This window comes from Cryptomeria japonica, chromosome 6 (genome assembly GCF_030272615.1).
Source record: "Cryptomeria japonica chromosome 6, Sugi_1.0, whole genome shotgun sequence".
Taxonomy (NCBI): Eukaryota; Viridiplantae; Streptophyta; class Pinopsida; order Cupressales; family Cupressaceae; genus Cryptomeria; species Cryptomeria japonica.
The window spans coordinates 37,701,782-37,722,963 of NC_081410.1; the positions used below are offsets into that span (position 1 = coordinate 37,701,782).

The 21,182-nt window shown below is 33.9% G+C and overlaps 1 protein-coding gene and 2 long non-coding RNA genes across 3 annotated transcripts; 2 read left to right on the forward strand and 1 right to left on the reverse strand.

Moving 5' to 3' along the window:
- Window positions 1–2,247: 2,247 nt before the first annotated feature.
- Window positions 2,248–2,867, forward strand: LOC131027709 (uncharacterized). Its single transcript, XR_009102528.2, has 2 exons — window positions 2,248–2,583; window positions 2,696–2,867. It is a non-coding gene; the product is annotated as an uncharacterized LOC131027709 (long non-coding RNA).
- A 383-nt stretch (window positions 2,868–3,250) lies between these two features.
- On the reverse strand, window positions 3,251–5,050 carry LOC131027714 (galactan beta-1,4-galactosyltransferase GALS1-like). The gene is made up of 4 exons (XM_059221893.1): window positions 4,569–5,050; window positions 4,224–4,296; window positions 3,386–3,693; window positions 3,251–3,293 (listed from the first exon to the last, which is right to left on the reverse strand). The coding sequence occupies exons 1-4, from the start codon at window positions 5,048–5,050 to the stop codon at window positions 3,251–3,253; spliced, it is 906 nt and encodes a 301-aa protein (XP_059077876.1).
- A 1,468-nt stretch (window positions 5,051–6,518) lies between these two features.
- LOC131856028 (uncharacterized) lies at window positions 6,519–7,893 on the forward strand. The gene is made up of 2 exons (XR_009358140.1): window positions 6,519–6,804; window positions 6,918–7,893. It is a non-coding gene; the product is annotated as an uncharacterized LOC131856028 (long non-coding RNA).
- Window positions 7,894–21,182: the final 13,289 nt, after the last annotated feature.

Here is a 21,182-nt window from a genome sequence, read left to right on the forward strand (position 1 = left end):
CTAATCCTGAAGAATACATATAATCTCTTATTACATTGTTTGTAGTTCACAAAACATAAGAAAAATAGTATGGTTGACATTACCTTGATCGCAATATTGTAGCAAGGTTATCATTCATTAATAATTAGTTGTATACAAATCCACACAAAGGTTATTGATATGCTACCAAGCCAAAATATTCAAATTTGAAATTGAACTGTACTTCACATGCAACGCAAAGATTCATTGAAAAAAAATTTGATTTCATACTAATAGTGAACACGACAACAAAACATAAGTCAAACCAACAGAAATTTAAATCAAATTTCTCTAACAATACTCATCCAGAAAGGTTAACCAGAAAATTACTTTACATGATTTTCATTACGAATAAGCAAAAATGAACAGATAGTTCAAATTTTTTACGCAAGTAGCTAACAAGGACATTTAACTATGAGATATACAAAATTTTAACAAACAAGCTAACCACCATGAGTTTTTGTAATACAACCACTCAGGTGCAAATTTATCATGCACAATAAATGATATATTTTCATAAGTAAGCAAACAATAGATTGTATTTAAGCTCCAGTGAACTAAATTAAACAGATATTTAGAGACTTCTGCAAAATTTATACAACATAGGAGTACCATACCACAGGTTTTTTTGGGGAAACTTACGCTTAAGGATAAATATGCAACGATAATAATTTGAAAAAATCTTGGACCCTTTCTTCCACAAGAAGCTACTCCAATTGTGTCACATGTACAAGTGTTTGATGATTACCATTAGCCATGGATTTGATTAAATATAAAGAAGTCTACTTAAAACATCTTAATTTCATTGAATTCCAGCAACATAAATGTTTTAACAATAGAAAAAGGAATGGATTTCAGACCACACACAAACAGTTCTCATGTATGCAAATAAAAATCTGCACATTTACCTGTAAGAAGAGAGATGAGGAGATCTGAAATTTCAAAGCAAGTAATGCATATTCTTTTGTTCGTGGACAATGTTAAATTTGAAGAAAATAGATGACCACTACTAAATTTCTTTGTGTGCACTAGTCAATCAAAATTAATGCTAGTTTTCAACCCCCAAAAAATCAAACTTATCAAGAGAGGATGTTTCTAGACAAAATGAAATGTGACAAGTCCACATATAGTAAAATGTACAATACAAATAGTTCTTTGTATTCAATATACATACAATTGTCAAAAAGTATAATAAATATTCATTAAATGAGATGACATTTGTCACAAAAATACATGCTACCAAACCAGAGTTTCGTGACTCGCGGCGAGTCACGCGAGTCAGCGGGCCGAGTGACCCTTTCCGGGTCACGGTGACCTTGACTCGAGCTCGGACGGGTCAGAGGGCGTGACTTGCTTGACTCGTCGATTCAGGCGAGTCATTCCCTGACTCGCCGAGTTCGAGGGTCGTGACCCGGCTGGAGTCACTTAATAAAGTGCAGTAAAAAAAACAAAAAAAACATAACATTTTTTAATGACTTTTTTCGCCATTTCCCTTTCTTATAACATCCCAAAAAAATCAAACTTATCAAGAGAGGATGTTTCTAGATAAAATTAAATGTGACAAGTCCACATATAGTAAAATGTACAATACAAATAGTTCTTTGTATTCAATATACATACAATTGTCAAAAAGTATAATAAATATTTATTAAATGAGATGACATTTGTCACAAAAATACATGCTACCAAACAATATTTTATTCTGATTTTGTTGTGTTTCACTAAATGAGATAAGATTTTGGCACATTTTTGTGGATTTGAAGGCCCATTTATCATTATGAAGGATACCAAAAAATTTATTGACATTTTGGATGGTTGTTAAATTTTTTGACTTAAAATTTAGGAAAATACATTTTTTGCAATGACTGTTTGCAGAATACACCAATAAGAAAGGAGATAAATAGTATTATTTGAATTCTGAGGAAATATGCAAAAATTGGAACTATAGAAATATGAACAAACTTAAAAAAATAGTCTCAAATGATTGGCTACCTTAAAAAATTAATTGAACCATATGAATGCATTAGTATCCCTGCCTATCCGCAAGAACTAATAAACAATAAGCTACCTCTATTCTAATAGAATATCCACTTGCAATATAATCCATAAACAAGCGATCATAAAATATAATATAATATTAATTATATCAAGATATTCTACAGTGACAAAATATCTTCATATCATAAATTTCTTGAAATTATTATTTTTATTTACCTATAGGCAATTCCTTGTGGGGTTGGACCCCAACCGGAATTGTCTCACGCCGCGAAAACGTGAAATTCTGCTCGCCGCCAAATTTTTTCCCGACAGGCTGCGACAGCTCATGCAAGGCGTGGTTAGGGTTTACATTCCACCTGTGGTGTAAATTGGTGTGGCTGCGTGCATGGGGGTTGTGTTTTCACCCCGAGACGTATTGCTGGCAGCGGCCGCTTGAAACATTTGGATTCGGCTCCCCATCATTTATTGCGTGAACGATGAGAGCTTAACCCATTGAACCAGAAGCATGTTTTGTTCGCATCACTGCATTGCTGTTTTCGTTTGCGCAATTCGCTTCCAACAAGAGAGGTTAGGAATAGATTTACTTTTAATTTCCTTTTTCAGGTACTCTATTTTGTTTTGTCGAGCGAAGAATAGTGTGGTGTATTTTTAGGAATGTTGAGTTTGTTTTCGGGAACAGTTTTGTGCATCTTGCTATGCGGATGGAACGGATTTGTGTTTGAGATCACCGAGTGTAACGCATGTTCTGATCGCCTTTTTATCATGTTTCGCTTTGGTCGCCGTTCAATCAAATCTCCAACTTATTAAATCTCTTTGAAACAATTCAATTCAATTCAGTTAACAGGAGAGCAGTTGGGGAGCACAAGTGCCAGGCAATTCTAATTCTCTCTGTCAATTCTTTTCTTGCAATTCAATTTTTCCACAAATTTAATTCAAAAGATTGCCTGTAATCAAAAGATGCCCTGCTTTTTATTTTTAACCTTTTACTTCACGCGTGAACTGCAAGATTTTTAGTATGTTAATTTCCAAACGAAAGAAATAGTTGTACGCCCATGCTTAAGATGCCAGTATAAGTAAAGTAGGTTTTGTGCATAATAATTGGGTGCGCTGTAACGATTTTTTAATTCACCTTGGCCTTCTATGGTTACGTGTCTGGCTTAAAATATATCTTTCCTTAGCTGTAACTTGTTTTGATTTATTTCCGCAAGGGTTTTCAGAGATGTGAAGAAGGGCATTAGAAGAGATCGAAAGTATGCAGTTTCTCAAATCCCCATTCACTGCACATCGAAAATCCAAATTCCCAAATATAAACACACAGAATTCATAGATTGTAAAATACCAAAATGTTCTCAAAGATTCAAGCTTTTACCTGGAATAATTCTCAGAGTTTTCAAGCTCCAAGCACAATCTGTTGGACATGAGGTACTGCTCAATGGTGAACTGGGTGAAATCGGAGAATCTTTGAACAACAGAATCAATACTCGAGCCACCCGGAACATACAGAAACTCATCCACATCGAAGGAAAAAGTCCATTTAGCCATGAATTTGTACCTGTGCAAACAATCATTAACAATCAAGAACTGGTTATGATAATACCCATCAAACTGTTCTTGATCTCTGATGTCCTGCAATGTCACACGCCCTGCCTCAATCCATGGATCCAGAACTTTTCGTAGCTTTCCTTAGCTGTAATGACAAATTTTGAGGACATAGCGTCGATTAGTATAAGTTTGTTTGCCTAAGAAGGATGGCTTAGTCTGTTTACTCAGAGTTAATAAGTTTGTTTTACAGTTCAAGTTTCTTTTTACTATCTATAAATCCATAAATCATGGATACTCTATATATAAACTAAGCAAGAATATGATACTATATTGGCATGTTGTATATATGACATATTGTATATTACTACACATGCGCCTTGAATGTTGCAGTCTCTCTGTCTCCCTGCTGTTAGTCACTGTGCTTTTTCTGCATTAGAATACCTCCATAGCTGGTCAAGGTTATTACCTCCTTCCATTAGAATACATACTTCTTTTTCTTGAGATTGTTACCAATGCTTTTCATCACCTTCTTTGTTGATTCCTGTGTACTTACTGTCTTCTTAGAATTCTTTAAGCATAAAATATCCATTCTATATTCACATATTATTTCATTATGTACTGAGAGTTGATGATATTTTATAAGGAAATGCCTCAGCTTTATATACCTTTGACCATTCAAACAATACTGCAACATGATCTGGTACACGTATCTTACACGCTTTAGTTTTATATGGCTCCCTGGAACATGCTCTACTAGAAAAGTATCAGGAATATATTTTGGGTTATTGTGAGGGTATGTAATAAAAGTTCAAATATTATATAATATGACTTGTGTGTTGCTGCTGATTTGTCAGCTGTGACTTGTCTGAATGATTGTAGTTTGGTGCTTCAATCTAATATCAAAGAAAAGGGTATTTAATTTTAAATTCATAGCTGCACGAAAATTTATAATAATATATTTAATTTTAGATGTATGATTTTATCATTTAGTAAATAGATAAATAGATCAAATTAGAAATATTGTTAAACTCATGATTGATAAAATAAGGGTAAACACTATGGTGATGAAAGAGTTGAGGACAACCACAGTATAAACTCTGCCATAGCCCCAATCAGGTAGGATATTATGAATTTTGCCTTTCATAGGTCCCAGGGTCGAATTCCTGGGGATCCATTCACATTCAAATCCAGGCTTCCCAAAAACATGAAGAGGCTTAGATACCAGCCCAATTACAGCAAAAGTAGTTTCTCCACCTCTGTAAGCACCCATCTGGATAAACAAGTATGTTCCATTGCCATAAGGTCGAAACACCCGCTTGTCAGTTCTCTCTTCTTTTTCCTCCTCTTCGGATTCAGATCTGCTTGCAATGCTGTTAATGGTGTTATGCAAGTTCGATTCTTTGAGCAGAAATTTGTCTGCTAAGTTCTTGCAGAACCCATTGCTGAATTCCCAAAATGAAATGTTCTGGCTAGCAATGAGCATAATTCCCATGGCCAGAATTGTCACCATGAGAATTTTGGTCTGCATATCCCCAAACCACTACTCCATCCTTTTCTTTCTCTTTCTCCGAACCCATCACCAAATCCTGTACAGATTTCTCAAAGTTAAAAACTCGGGGAAAAATAATTTATCTTGGAATTCTCTTTCCGACCAAGAATTCAAAATTTCAGTTTTAACCTACAATCCCCGAAATCATAACAGAAAAAAAAGCTATAAAAATGGGATCTTTGGATAGAAAATTATGCACCTGAGTAAGCACCCACAGCTGTGTGATTCCAGGATTGAGTCTGGACTATGAAAGATTTTTCCCTTTTCGAGTATGAGAATCTAGAAAAACAAATTCTCACGCCTCATACATGTCATCAGAGACTGGTATTTCAAGGCACTTGGGACTCCAAAATCTCGCTTTTTTCCCGTCTGAGTTAAGAACTTTTTAACAGAAAGATCAAATTGAACCTACGATTGAACATGTTACCAGACAATGGTTGGATCAATGTAGATCAGAAGCATTTGATTCATTGAAGCAGATAAAATACTCACGCCTAATTTTGGAGGACAACTTACCAATGATGATAAAGTACCTTCATTTACTAGTGACAGATGCTTTGATTATCATTTGTCGAAATCTGTAAGGCGTTCAGATATTATAAATGTGAAGCAGTTGGGAAACTATGCAAGAAGAAAATTAGATTTTCCAGATAATATTAGTGTCTGCCAATCAGGAAACTCAAATAACAATAACAATTGTCAAGCAATGGAAAAAGAGTTTGAATTTGAGCAGGCTATTTGTATCTTATGCACTTCAGATGAGATCAAAAAGTTTCAGATTTAAAAGATAAAACATAAGCTGAATCCACATTGTTGAGAGCAGCAGTTTTAGACCAGCTCACAGAAATTCTTCTGGCATCTAGCCTAGAGGAAGTTTTAAGGGCAACTATCTGCATATTATCTTTATTGGTAATAAGAGACAAGTTTATCGTGCACAATATTCTGAAAAATGATCCACAATTCTATGGGGCTCCTCAGCCATACTTCGGGAATAACCATTAGTTGACAATAATCACTCCAGACACTCTTTAGAAACTTGTCTTTGGTCTTTAATTTGTCTTGTACTTTCATTCACTTTAAACCAAAATCACTCCTTAAATCTGCACATATATTTATGATGACAATCATTCTCTATCAATTTGCTTAACATAAGTTATATCAAAATAACATGCATAGAATTAGAAATATATAATTATTGGTTCATTTTATCATTTTTGTAGAAGTTGATGTGCTTTTTTTAACTTTAAAAGATAAAACAGAAGCTGAATCCGCACTGTTGAGAGCAGCAATTGTAGACCAGCTCACGGAAATTCTTCTGGCATCTAGCCTAGAGGAAGTTTTAAGGGCAACTATCTGCATATTATCTTTATTGGTGAATAATGCTTCCACATTTTGTGTACATGCATATCAGGGCAGCTGCAACTACAACATCTGATAAAATTCTTCTATTATTTATGCTTTTGATGGATGTCCATATTAAACCATATTAAAGGTATTGTGGTACTCAAATCCAAGAACCATATGCTAAGGTAATTTTCACTTAATAATAATTTTGTGAAATTAATTGGATAAATATAAGCACCAGCTTGTTTGGGATAACAGGAAGAAAATTTGAAATACATGGACAAAATAAATTTGACAAGTAATGAGCTTGATTAAACATAAATCTAAAATTCTTTACGCGGCCAGCAGATGAGGTGAGTTCAACTGAAGTTCTTTGGCATGGATTCTATAGTTTGTTTTATACTTTCAAAGTTGTTTTGGGATAGACTCGTGTTATTATTCGTAAGTTGTACTGGGTATGGTCCAGGTTAACCTTGTAGAATGGCTAAAGATGATGGTTGGTAACAGGCGCTCAGAAGAGGTTGGAGACCCAAATATAGATATGAAACCAGCTACACGTAATCTGAAGAGAGCAAGTTGAGGATGAAGAGAAACCTATCTGGCAAAATACAGCAGAAGCTTCAACTTATAGCGATGTGGATTCAAATATAGATATGAAAGAGAAACCTATCTGGCAAAATACAGCAGAAGCTTCAACCTATAGCGATGTTGATTCAAATATAGATATGAAACCAGCTACACGTAATCTGAAGAGAGCAAGTTGAGGATGAAGAGAAACCTATCTGGCAAAATACAGCAGAAGCTTCAGCTTCTAGAGATGTGGAACAGGCAAATGCTAGTGAGCAGAGAAAAAGGGGCAGGAAATAAGAAGTCTGATTTTGCATTTTCTCTCATTGGTTTATGGAATTTATTCTTTTTATAGGATTTTCCACAAAATGATTGGTAATATATATTCTTTGGATCCTATTGTACATCACATGGGAGCTTCTCAAAAGTTTGCTGCACTAGGGATTTTGCATAAGGGACACTTTCAAGAATTTAAAGGGTTCCCCTTCAGTTTGGAAGATTGGGAACACCGAATTCCATGGAAAACTGTTGGATTTGTGTATCAGACAGTTCAAAGAAGAGTATTCCTCAAGGCCTTAGTATATTGTCTATTGTCTCTCTTCTGCTGCCGATATTTGTTCTGGGTATGACTGCTACGCAAACTTATTTTGGATCGAAAGCTAACTGAAGTTATGTTGCCGATATTTGTTCTGGGTATGACTGCTACGCAAACTTATTTTGGATCGAAAGCTAACTGAAGTTATGTCATCTTAGATATAAATCACAGAATTTGTTTTTCAGAATATTACAAGATGCTTAGCATAAAAATTTGTATTGTCTTGTGATCTATGTCCTCGTATATAACAAAATAATAGTGTAGGTTAAATATGTTTCTTCCTGATATCTTTTAACAAATTTCAAAGTCCTAATGTTTATGTAAGTTTGAAGGGAATGTTTATGTAAGTTTGAAGGGAATGCAATATACTTCTGTAGACAACAGATGATCAAACTTTTCTTATTACATTTAAATAAATATCTCAGCAATGGAGAGCCACAGGATTGTACTGTTTGGATCATCAACAGCAGTTTAAGATAATCAAACTTTTCTTATTACATTTAAATAAATATCTCAGCAATGGAGAGCCACAAGATTGTACTGTTTGGATCATCAACAGCAGTTTAAGGGGTGATTCTGGGCATTTGTCATCAGAATAAAATAACAGGATCCAAACAGCAGTTTAAGGGGTGATTCTGGGCATTTGTCATCAGAATAAAATAACAGATCGTTTGCATAATGACATAGCTACAAATTTAATCATCATGTGATCTTCGAAAGGGAGATAACCAAGAGAGCAACATATCTAATATCTAATTGCTATCGGCAGTACAAATTGGACCTTTTAAAGGTCCAACCGCTAGTTTATTATTAAATAATAATTACACCAAGAGGTGTCTACAATGGCATCAAAAGCCTGTGTCAAGTTGTTCCTTTCAATTTCAAATTGACGTCTGAACTGACTGCTACTGGCCGCAGGAGGTACAGTTCACGATTGATAACTAGCGATAGGTAAAGAGTACTTGCTTCGGGTTCCTGCACATCCTCTAATTGTGGCAGTTTTTCTTGATGTTTCGGGTCGTTATTAAAGGCTTACTGTGGTAGAAATGGGTAAATAAATCAGCCTATATATCCTCCAGATAACCAAATTCAATTTGCCATGGCGTATTATGTTATCAATTACTCAAAGCTACAGATTTGGGAGGTAGCTAAAGTTAAATGAATGAGAAAGGAAATAGTTTATTGCATTTTTTATAGTTTAGGGTGTATGTTAACTACGTTGAACTTTTGTCGTGATTCTTAGTTTGAAGAATACTGAAAGATGATCTATCCGAATGCCTATATTCACGTTTATTATAACATTGATCACCTTTTTGATCTATTGGACGGTGTTTTTTAATGAAGTTATGGATTGCTTCAGTTTCTTCAGTGCTGGCAATTCTTATGTGTCATTATAGACTCTCTAGAAGCGATCGAAAATCCACTTGTAAGAGCAATGACGGAGAGAATGTGCATCGCACCACAAGAACAATCTCGTCCATTGAAGAAATTTGGTATATGGTAGTATTTTATGACTAAGACTACACAATTTTTTTGTCTTGATTTTTTTTGACCAACTGAACTTTGTTGTGAGCAGAACTTGCTCTTTTCCTAATACAACTGAACCTACATGTCCATCGTAAGGACAAGCAATGAGCCTGATTGCATGCGCATGATTATCTTGTATTCTCTCAACTATATATTTGGCAACATTTTGTGCTCCAATCTTCTGTTATGGGCAAGTCCTTTCTAACCTTCGCCTCACTTCAACCTTTATTGGAAAACTTATCTTAAGCATAATTTAGTGGGAATGCTTTTTTCAAACAAATGAAGTTTTAAACATACATTATGGGAATAATGTCAGATATACAAACAAGTGTTGCAGAGCTGCGAAGTTTCTGGCAGGGTGGAAGAACGGTTTTGTTGTTTGTCTGTTTTGTCTGATTGAAGATTTTGTCAAGCTTTCAATTTAGCATCCTAACTAGTGTGGACAGTTGAACCTTAAGCTTTGCTAGATTCAAAATGGAAGGAGAGGACTTTTGTCTTGCTTTACTCCTGTAGATGGATTTTGCTTTTAGATACCTTCTTCATTTCGTGTGGCTCAGATTGATTTTTAAACTTTCTTTCGATTTGTTTAATTCATTTTATAACATGCCCAGCTAGGTATTGCCTTCTTAATTAACAAATATTATTTAAACTAGGTAAACTGCTTTATAAAAATTAACAAATATGGTTTTCTCTGGTACAATCATTTCACTCGATAGTTATACTACTATAAAAAGCCTCATTCTCACTTGTTCATTTCACAAGTTTTTAGTTTTTGGTATAATGGCTGTGATGTGAACTCCTACAGTGACATCCACTGAATAGAGAAACAACCAGTAATAATCATACACAAAGACATTTGAAAACTTTAATACATCAATGTAAAATCTTTTGAGAGGAAATGAACAAATTCAAATACTTTCTTGTCTTGCTAGAATTTCTATATCCTCCTTCACAATATCAAAATTCAGTGGTTTAAGACCACAGAGAAAAAAACAAATCAGACTTTTCAAAAACAAATCAGACTCTTATAAAATGCAGGTAAAAGTGTAAAGATAATAAAGCTCCATCCTTGTTTTCATCAGTGATTGGTTTTTTCCCATTGTTATCACTGGCAGGGCTTTTTCCTTTGCATCAGTAACAAAAGGTGAGTTCCGAAGATTCAGTCTCCCCATCTGCAGCATTCTTTGAAGTTGTTTGTGCCTTCTTTGCTAGAGCAACACTCTCATTCAAGGCACCAGGTTCATCTTGAGCTTTGTAAAGAAGCGCACAACCATACTTGAAATATGATGTAGCACATTCTGGAGCAAGTACACCAAAATGAAATAATCATGTTGCTATAATATCTACCATCAAACGACAGCTTTGCAAAAAAATTGCAAGGATACAATAAGCATTATATTTAAATTTTTCAAACTAATATTTTAGCTTGGATGCCAATGGGAAGTGTGTATAGCGTAATAGTCTCGTCTAAAGCATCCAATTTGGTAGAAGTAAAATGTAGACAAATATTAAAACAACATTTTATGATGTTCATTATTGACCAGGCTACAAGTAAATCACAAGGCATGCATCAAGCTGTAAACATTATGTCCAGAAAAGTTATACCTCTGTTGATAGAAAATTGAGTCTGGCTCTTGAAGACAAATATTTCTAACACACAATGAGCATTTATTCCAATCTCCCCAGTCCATTTTGTTTTGGTTTGGGCTTCATCGGGTCTGCACCAATCTTATTTAAAGCATTTGTTTATTAATACTTCATTTACAACATCCTTAGTGAGGTCAACTACCTTTGTCATATCCTAGACAAACACACTGTCATTGTCCTGCAACCCAACCCTAACTACTAGTTTAATATCCTTGTCCACAGTCTTAATATGAATAGAACCCAAGGACCTTCTAGATAACTGTGCTAGAGAAGGTTGAATGGAATTTGCATGTGTCTTTAAAGATAAGTGACAGGAATTCATTGTCATTTTTAGCAACAGTTAAAACTTCTTCCTCCCTGATTCATCCTTCTTAACAAACCTCTATGGTCAAATACACTCTAAATCAATTAGAGGTTTTTCATGTTCAATGGGCGCTATCATTTTGAATCCTCAATTTTTCTCATGATATGATCACAAAACAGGGTTACTGGTTTCCTGTTCCTAAAGCTTAGGAATTCATAAGGGACCTTTACTAAACTTTCTATTTTTAAAGGCCAACCTAGTCAAGTGTGCGTTGAAAGTAAACAATTGTCAAAGGAACTCCAATGCAAAAATCCAGTTCTGTGTCTGTTGGCAGAGCGTATGGGCCAACTACCAATTCAAACAGTTATGTAGTTAGACCTATCTGTATGCCACTATGCAATTAGACCTATCTGTATGCCACTATGCAATTTCTTGGCCTTTAGGAGGATACATTCGATTTATTGCTTCATCAATATGATAGTGTGTGTGCTTATAAAAAATTAAGATTTATACCCTTTGCACATACCTTTCATGCTGATCAACAAACATCTTATAATCCTCGCTACTAGAATATGTATAGTGTTGTGATCCTATATTGTCCATTCACAGTCTAACAAATCTATTCAAATTTGAAAAATAAATGACATAAGTATTTGAGCACCTAATAATACTTGAACTTCAGCACCTGTTCTGTAAGTCCTCATTTGCATATATAGGGTATTAGCAAATAACAGAGGCCCAATTGTGTATGCTTCAGCACTAGATGCATCAAAGATTCTCAATCAGAATAGGGATCGTAAATTGATGTAGATGAGCTCCATTTGTTAACACGACTTCTGAGAGCAAATTTATAATATCCAATATATTGTACCATTGTATGTGGCAAGACATCTACATTTGCAGATTTATTATTCTAACTATATAGTTTCTCCTTATGATACTTCAGCCTATTGTGGTTTTGATGTGGGTAGGTTGTACACCAATCAATAGACCATTCTAGGATAAATACAATATAGTCCCTGATTTTGTCAGCATCAACATAGGTTCATTGCCCATAGTCCTAGTAGTACCTCTATTGCTACTAGGATTACAGTAATAGATGAACCATTATGCAATACTTGGATTCTTGTATAGCTCAGACATCACCATTGGAACAATAAAACTATACCACGACTGCTTGGATTTCGCATTACTTGTCATGTAAAACTTGTCACGACTGCTTGGATTTCGCATTACTTGTCATGCAGATCTTTTGTAAGTGTTCCCGCCTCACAATCTCCAATTCTTTGCTAGTCATCATTCATTACATCCTCCAGCCTCTTTGTGATGCCCACCTAGTGCATTTATAGTTGCTTTGTCTGATTTTAGTCAAACTGCCTGTGACTGTAGGATCTTCTGTGTCTTGAAATGTTATTTTTATTTTAATTGAGTATTTCCAATTGGGGATTCCATGGCAGAAATCATTGGTGTGGCTTCGTCCAGGTGTTATTGGGAGGACCATGTAATCTTTGTTGTTTCTATCAGATGGGAAGCAGTTGGCAAAGAGGCTTATTGCTCTGGGCTCCGTCAACAATGTTTGGCTGGATGGCTAATAATCATTCGACTATACAGTTGATTATCCAAATTAAAAATACTATTATGATGTAAATTAGCCAGTAAAATGTGTTTAAATGCTATTATGATGCCAAAGCACCAAAATGAAATGCAAAGCAGATGGTGATCTTCAAAACCCAGCATCCCAAGACCCTATTTTTTCGTGCCCTCCTGCAGATTTCAGAGCAATGCCTTGAGGGATTTGTGTTCTCTTGCATTGGGAACATATAGACCTTTGCTAACATCCTGCAACCGTAAATGCAACCAATGATAGTATGACAAAAAAATTTAAATTAATACCTGTCTGAAAAAACATGCCACTTCACTAAAGGAAAACGCAAATGTAAATGGAAAATTAGAAAATGCTAGAATTTGATTGGTTGTTAGCATTTGGTTTAATCACTCTTTATAGGGAAAGCCTCTGCAAAAGTCTATGGCTACAAATTCTAATAATGTTCATTTTCTATTATTCTCCATTTTCATTTACATTGTTTGGTCTAATCATGTAAGAATGAGGAAAGATGCAAGCATGACCACCTTTGGCCTTGGAAAAGCATGGAAAACTACACATTTATCTATAATAATGTTGAAACCATTGGAAATTTATAAATTTGGCTATCTGAATTTTTATGATTCTTTTGGATCATATTTGTTTCTACTAAATATTTTTTTGTTTTATATAGGATGTGTTTATATCTTTTCAATATTATAAATCAATAATTTGAAATGTTTCTGAATTTGACTTTATATTTTTTTTCATGAATGTTTCAGATTACATTCCATAATAAAAAAATTCTATTGAATAAAATATAGAAAACTTTATTAGATACAATTAGATCTATTGATAAGGCAAGGTTTTAAAATGATAACTCTCATCTTATATATATATATATATATTTAGGTACGCTATTATTTAAATATTGTCAACTTTAAACAAAAAAGAAAAAATTCTAACAAACTCTAAAATACTTCTCACCACTTCAATAAAAAATGTTAAAAATTCTTTGATACCCAATGAAATTTTTAAGGAAGCCCGCTGCATTGGCTACCTAATTCACACTTTTCACCTTGGAGAAGGAAGGAAAACAAAAACAGGCCCCCCACCACCAAATTCTCTATTTTTAGAAATGATGGTATAGATTGATAACCAGGCTTTATGATGTCACTACCAGGACCTTTTGTTTTTTTGTCCATTGTTCATCACCTACAAACACAAGTGGATGTTTGTTGTAACCACTACACACAACTATGTAAAACGTGGGCAATGGGCATGGAGATGGCCTTATTTCCAATGTAATTCTAATTTTTTTATAAATCGACTTTAAATATTCCATCATATTTTGTGTGCTTTATAGCTATGTATGTGTGTATTGCTTTCCTAGTTCATTCAATAGTATTGTTGGTGTCATTAAGGTAGTTTACCTTGGTTATTCTTTACCTAGGTCCTATTTACACATCACTTAAGCTTACTTAGGGACCACATACGATTTTGTTGGAGAATTTCCACTTTAGGTGACATTGTCATGTTATTCTTTCCACCTTATATGGTGTCTCCACCTTTAGTGCATTTATCACATTATAATATCCACCTTTCAAGGTTGCAGTTTTTCACCTTTGGTAGGTGATCCAGCTTTAGTGATGTTATCATGTGATCACTTTTCAACTTTAGTTGGGATGATAAGTTGTCATTTTTTTGGTTCAACTTTAGTTGGGATGATAAGTTGTCATTTTTTTTTGTCTCATGCCATAAGATTAAGACACTTGTCATAATCTCATGCACTCCTATGTTCTCACCTTGGCTACTATATAACCAAGAGCTCTCCTATGTACGCGTATTCTATTCTATTGCATCATTGATAGGAATACAATTGATTCTTGTCACATTCTTTCTCTCGTGTTTATGTGCTTTCCATTTCATCTCTAGATCTTGGGTTGCTACCTTCATAACCAATTCTTACAAGTATTTAGCAACGTTATCTTGAACAATAACATTTCATTACTATATTTAAATTGTCTTAAATAAAAGTTTATTCACTTTTCCTCTAGTACAAATTTGTTGTAGAAAAGGCTTCATCATTTGAGAACCCTCTAGATTCCTTTCTTTTATAGAATTTGATCCATTTTTCTTCCTTCAAATTGTATAAAACTACTCTTTCATGAAAATGCACGAATTTCTCAATTTACTCTCAAATTTAAAATTCATTTGCATTGTAGATGTAAATATATGTGAAAATCATATCCTTTAATTTTGATTAACTACTTGCATAGTAGTGATAATTATCAATTTTGAAACTATTTTCATTAAAAGTCAATGACTTTTAACACCATTAGAGTCAAACATATTATCACCTTTTTCAAATTTTCGTTTTATTATCTCAACATAATCTCTACAAATAAATACCTTTGTTGAATTGAAAATGACATTAGTCACTTGTAAAATTGGAGATGTTTATCTTAAAATCAGACAAAATAGAAAATAAATTTAGGGTATAAGCAATAGTTAAAACTATGTATATTATTATTCATTTCCTTACAATAGTAATGCATAAGTATACACAATAAGAATTATAGTATGATAGAAGACCTAGTGTGGGATTTGTTTTGTTGATATATGATATGCCACAAAAATATTCAGAAAAAAGTGAAGATGCATTTTTATTGGTTACTTAGAAAAGAGTAGAGCATACAAATTTAGGAATCTAAAATCAAGAAGGAAGATTAAATCAAGAGATTGAAGTTTTGATAAAGTGGGAATTTGAAATGATTTTCCAGAATCTATTAAATAAACAACAAGCTCAAATGAATGAAGTCAATCTAGTGTATTAAGATTGCTCAATAATCATGAGGACAAATCCTTGCATAAGTAGGCAAGGAGAAGGAGATGAGATGGTTGGACACAACCACTGACTAACCCTCCAAGCATGCAAGACTTGTAGCTCATTTGACAAGTGTATGAGGAAGTGGCAAGTGTGCATGAACAAGGTGTCTCCACAAGAGAGGACACGTGTGTATACCACATGAGGTGAGACAACTAACTCAACTAGCCTAAGTAAACTTAAATTAAGTGTGAAAATGTCAAACTTAGTCTTAACTATTTTGATAATAACCTTGTTTATACTAACATCCCCCCTTAAGTGCAACTTAGGGAGAACTGAAACAAAAGATAATGGGTCTCGGCTACTAGGCCATGTTAGGTACCCATGTAAAAGTTTCCCATAAGTGGAGAAAAGGAGAAAACTGAGTGGGAAATAAAACTCCCCTCCAAAAGAGAAATGATGTCTTCAAAGAATGCTCAATGATCTCCAAGCCAATGCTGTCATGTGACTAAGATTCAAGAACAGGGACCATACATGTAAGTGAAAGCTGAACCGATGTGCATCTAATACTCCTGCAGAAGGTGTCAAACAGGATGATGACATAGTCTGATATGTAGAATCATGAGTAACTGTGGAATCAATCACGATATAAGCTAAAATAAACAATGCATGAACAATAATCTCTGAAGACGATGATGATGTGTGAAAGAATAATACAACACACAAAAGCACTCCTTTGACTCTGTTTTATTTTAAAAAACACATAAAACGAATGATGTCCAACCTCTGGTCATGCTGCTAGGCCTCATCCTCGGCGCTCCCAGGAAGGACTCCCTAGCGCGATCTGCCCTCTACCACGGCAAAGACACGCCCTTTGCCACGACAAAACAGGTCAAGTGCTTCTCGCTATGGAAATCATCTCGACCGGCAAGTATTACACCTGCACGCTCCAAACAAAATGTATTGGCAACCACGCATGTTGATTTTTCACTGCTAGTCCACCGCAATCAGTGAGTTGATGAGTCGAGAGAGCTGGGAAGAGGTTGAAGAACAGCACAGGGTCGAGGGTGTGGGAAGTCACGTGAATGGATATTAAATTGGGAATGCTCAAATGGCTTGAATTATCTCACAAAGGCTCTGATATCATCAAATGATTTTCCAGAATCTATGAAATAAACAACAAGTTCAATTGCTTATAATCATGAGCACAAATTCTTGCATAAGTAGGCAAGGAGAAGGAGCTGATATGGTTGGATACAATCACTGACTAACCCTCCAAGCATGCAACACTTGTAGCTCACTTAACAAGTCTACCCCAGAGTTTGGCACTCTGGTCTCTGCAAAACATTCAAAGAAAAAGATTTCATTTTCTGATAAAGTCATAGGTCTATATAAAGATTGGCAAGAGGGTAATGCCTCTGTCTAGTAGACCATTCCTTCATGTCTTTGGTGGGTGGTTGGTTCGTACTTCTTGTTTATCAGATATGTAAAGGTCCGAGCCTATCCTACTTTTATTAATTAGAACAATTTTATGGAGATAAATAATGAAATAAAGTGAGATGTATTAGTTTTTTAAATTTGTCAATAGCCTTTTTTTCGTGGGAATGCCCATCAAAAGCCTAAATTCTTGTGCCATTCAAATCGTATTTTTATGCTGATTTTTTGAGTTGGTAGTCTATGTTTACTAACTTCTTCATCAGCACAACTCCATTGCCTACAATCAAGTTTATTTTTATCAATTGAAAACACAAAGAAAATTTTATCATCATCGTCATTCAAACAACTATGAAAAGATTGAAGCATTGGTTATGTTGTAATTTTTGTCCCATTTTCATAAAAAATTTACTTTTTTAAGTTTTTGTAATATTTTTGCTAGAAACTCTACCCATTTTCTTTCAATTGTATATTAAGGGAAAAAACTTGAGCTAAGTCCTTACCATAGTTTTAGTGAATTTTATTTGGTTGAATCTAGATATCTCGTCTAATAGTTTTTTGTTGCCTTTTTTTTCATTGTAAAATAATTATGTTGATATTTGTTGTTGAATACCCAATTCATTTAGGGTTTGATATAGTTTTATGCAAGGAACTGACTTGTGATTCAATAACAATATCAATGTAGAGCTCAACAATAGTGTTTCATGAACATTCCATCTCTCATATTTTTGTAAATATTGGTGTAATGTGTTAGGGTTTGTTTTTATGTGTTGATTTCTATTGTCTTTTTTAGACAAAATGTAGATAAAACAACATTGGTCTTTGAAATGTTTGAGTTGGTGCTCAAAATTTCTTCTGTGACCATGTGAATTAGTTAAGATCCTACGCTTAGAGAATATCGTGATGTTCATTTATCTTTAATTGCCCCTTATATTTCAAGTTTTGCTACTTCATCTGTGATTTTCGCAATTTCTTTTTTTTTTTGTTTCTACAAATTGTGCTTTCCTAAACTTCATTCTCTTTTCTCTAATTTTTAAATTTTGCATTAAAGAAGTTTTGTTATTTGAGGGAAAATAAAAAGGGCACAAGACTGTGTGACTTACCACGAAAAGAGCATAGTGGACTCCAAGGTTGTTAAACACATATGAACACATTCCACTTTAGTTTTCATTATAGGTTTTCATTTATGACATTCCCACTTGTGTATAACATTGGAGTTGGATAGTCCTAAATATTTCTCACATGTAATTGCTTTGGCTTCATTAATTACTATAGGGCTATGTTTTGCAACTTATAGAATCCTTTGAACAACAAAAACTTCCTGCATAGAGAAGAGAACAATCAAACTAAGTTGTAAGGTATTTGGTAACCCTATGCATTGGAACTACTCCTAGATGTTGGGCCAGTGTGCTCGCATGCCTTGTGCTTTCACTGGGTTGTTGTGCTCGCGGGTTTGATCATGTGAAGTGCGGGGATGAGGTCCCTCGTTTGTGGCCTCACTGGTTCATAGCTCTAGTCAAAAGTGTTTCACATGGAGCCGAAGGGCATGTTGTGCCAACATCACCGTTCATGTTAAAAAATTTACTAGGCATAATTTAAAAACAAATATCCTGCCAAAGATAAAATTTCTACACATCCATTATTTTTTCTTGGGATTCCTATTATAGGACGGGTGAGTGGATCAAAGAAGCAACTATAGATATTGACCCAAAAATTAGATTGCAAAGACTTCGCCATTGGAGTCATTGTGACACCACTTTTATCAAGAACTTGTTACAATACTTTGAATCATTCAATTTTCCATGTTTTAAATGTTCATCGTAATATTAACTTTTCTTTATGCACATTTTTTTGACTTGATAGCTGATTTGCGCCTTCACCTTTCAAAATTATTTCAAATTTCCAATTCTTCCATTAGTCACATACTGCCTCTCATAGTGCCACCTTGAAGATGTGAAAGCATATTCATTTTACTTAAACATTTAGGGATTCAGTCAAGACTTCACAACCACCAAAAGAAAAATTGTTCTGAGTTTGTGCTTTATGCAACATTCAATTTTTGCACTCTACAAAGTTGCATAATGTTATAAAACATTGTGCAAGCACATCATAATACCAATTTCATCTAAATTTTTTATCCTTCTTTATAAGTGACTACAAAATACCAGACTTTTAGATTGCAAAAATCCTTTATCATCTATTTGGCACAATCCACAAAGTTTTGGACATGACAAATATCTATCATTAAAAGTTTTACTTTCACAATCTACAAATTCTTAAACTAATGGAACTTAAGAATTGTAAATTAAACAATTTTTAATTGTGGCAGTTGTGGATTTTTAAACATGGGCATATACTCTCGGGAAAATGTTCTTCCATAAACTCAAGTTTTTTGTGTCTAAGATACAACACGAATTTTTTTGGACAACATTGACTCCTTGCAATAGTTTGTATTAAGATCTAGGTTTCAATAAAGGAACTTGACATTCTAAAAACTAAAATCTCTGAAACTCTAAACGACCCAACGACTAGGGCTTCAATTTTATTGTTCATTTTTTTTTTTGACATTCTAAGAAATACATCAGTTTTTGTATGATGACTTGTTTTGGGCATTTGGAGGTTCAATAAACATACAAATTTCTACTGCTAGAGAACATTCTTTTTATCCAAAAAAAGCAATACCTAGGGCATGTTCTTATTCTTTAAAATTTCCACTCATATCTATGCAACTAGGTCGTATTTTTCTTTGTAAGGAACATACTCATACAAATTTATGCTGCTATGTAACATATAGACATTTATAAATGTAAATTAACTTTTGAAGTTTATCATTTTTGTTTTTCTACAAATGTGTAGGCAATTTATAGTCAAGATACACTTTTTCATCCAAAGTATGCACATGATTTCATGTAGAATAGGGATATTTTATGTTGTTTGGTTTTAATCAAATTTACTTGCTTCTCTTTCTATGGCATATCCTTCCACTTTTTTATAAATAGTGTCTCTCCATATACTGAGAATTGAATCCTCATAGGTATGTGTCATGCTAGGTTTATAAGGTTCTCATAAATTTATGACTCATCACAATGAAGAGAGTGGGATTAAAGAAAAAATGTTTTAGCAAACACTTGCATGTATGACCAAGATTGTCAAATAATTTTTCTTTTAATAATAATCTATATCTTTAATAAATTATGAATAAAAATTGATATTGATCAAAACAAGGTTAACATTTTAGTATTTTAATATATATTATTTATTTATTTTTATTAATGACATAATTTATCTTTTATATAATAACATGTTTTAATTATTTAATATGATATATAATTGATCAACATCCTTGTTAGTAAGAAATATATATTATGATTTGTATAATTTCTTATTTTAAAATTAAGTTGCATTCATTTGTATTTAGATTTTTATATTTAAAAATCAATTCATTTATATTATAAAAATTTACTAATAATTATCACTAATAAATTTAAAGTCACCTCCTTTTAGTAGAAGAACTAATTTAATTTAATTTTTTTATTAAGCCGATAGGCTTTTAGTATGAGGTTTTGTTTGCGGGGAAAGTGTCAGCCATCCGGAAAAGGCATCGGAAAAAAAAGCCGGCTTATAGTTCACTTGTCGGAAAGTTGCCCCTTGCTTGGCAATGACATTTATTGACCGGACACACATTTATAATTGCCAGTTGGAATGATATTTCACAGGTTGCAAATTCAGGTTTACACATATCTATTTGGCAACATATTCAGCATCGTATATATCTTCTTTCGAAAGGTTTTTTTTGTGTGATTAATGACCTGTTTTGCCATTAACAGTTAGCCATCCTAAATCTTTTTGCAGCAATGGAAATTGCAGTTTACAGAAGAGAAGATAACTGCACAATGCCATTTGCTTGCTATGGTTAAAACCCATGTCGTATCACTGGGTGAAATTGCAGCGAACCTAAAGAAAACCCAAAAACATCGGTTTAATTCGCTCTAAAATTCGGACGGAAAAAGGCTTAGGGTTTTGTTCCTTGTTCGTTCTGCAAATCTTTGACATTCGAGAGTTTACAGTCGTTCAAACACAACGTGATTTTAGTGTTGCAGAGTCCAGTGACGGCTGTTGGAGGAGGTAAGAAGCGTCTCCATTGCTATTTTAGGTTTGGTTTTTATTTATATTTAACAATCTAATACATATTTCTGGATTTCATTATTAATCGGCGATAGCTATATTGTTGTGTATTTTTTCCTGAGC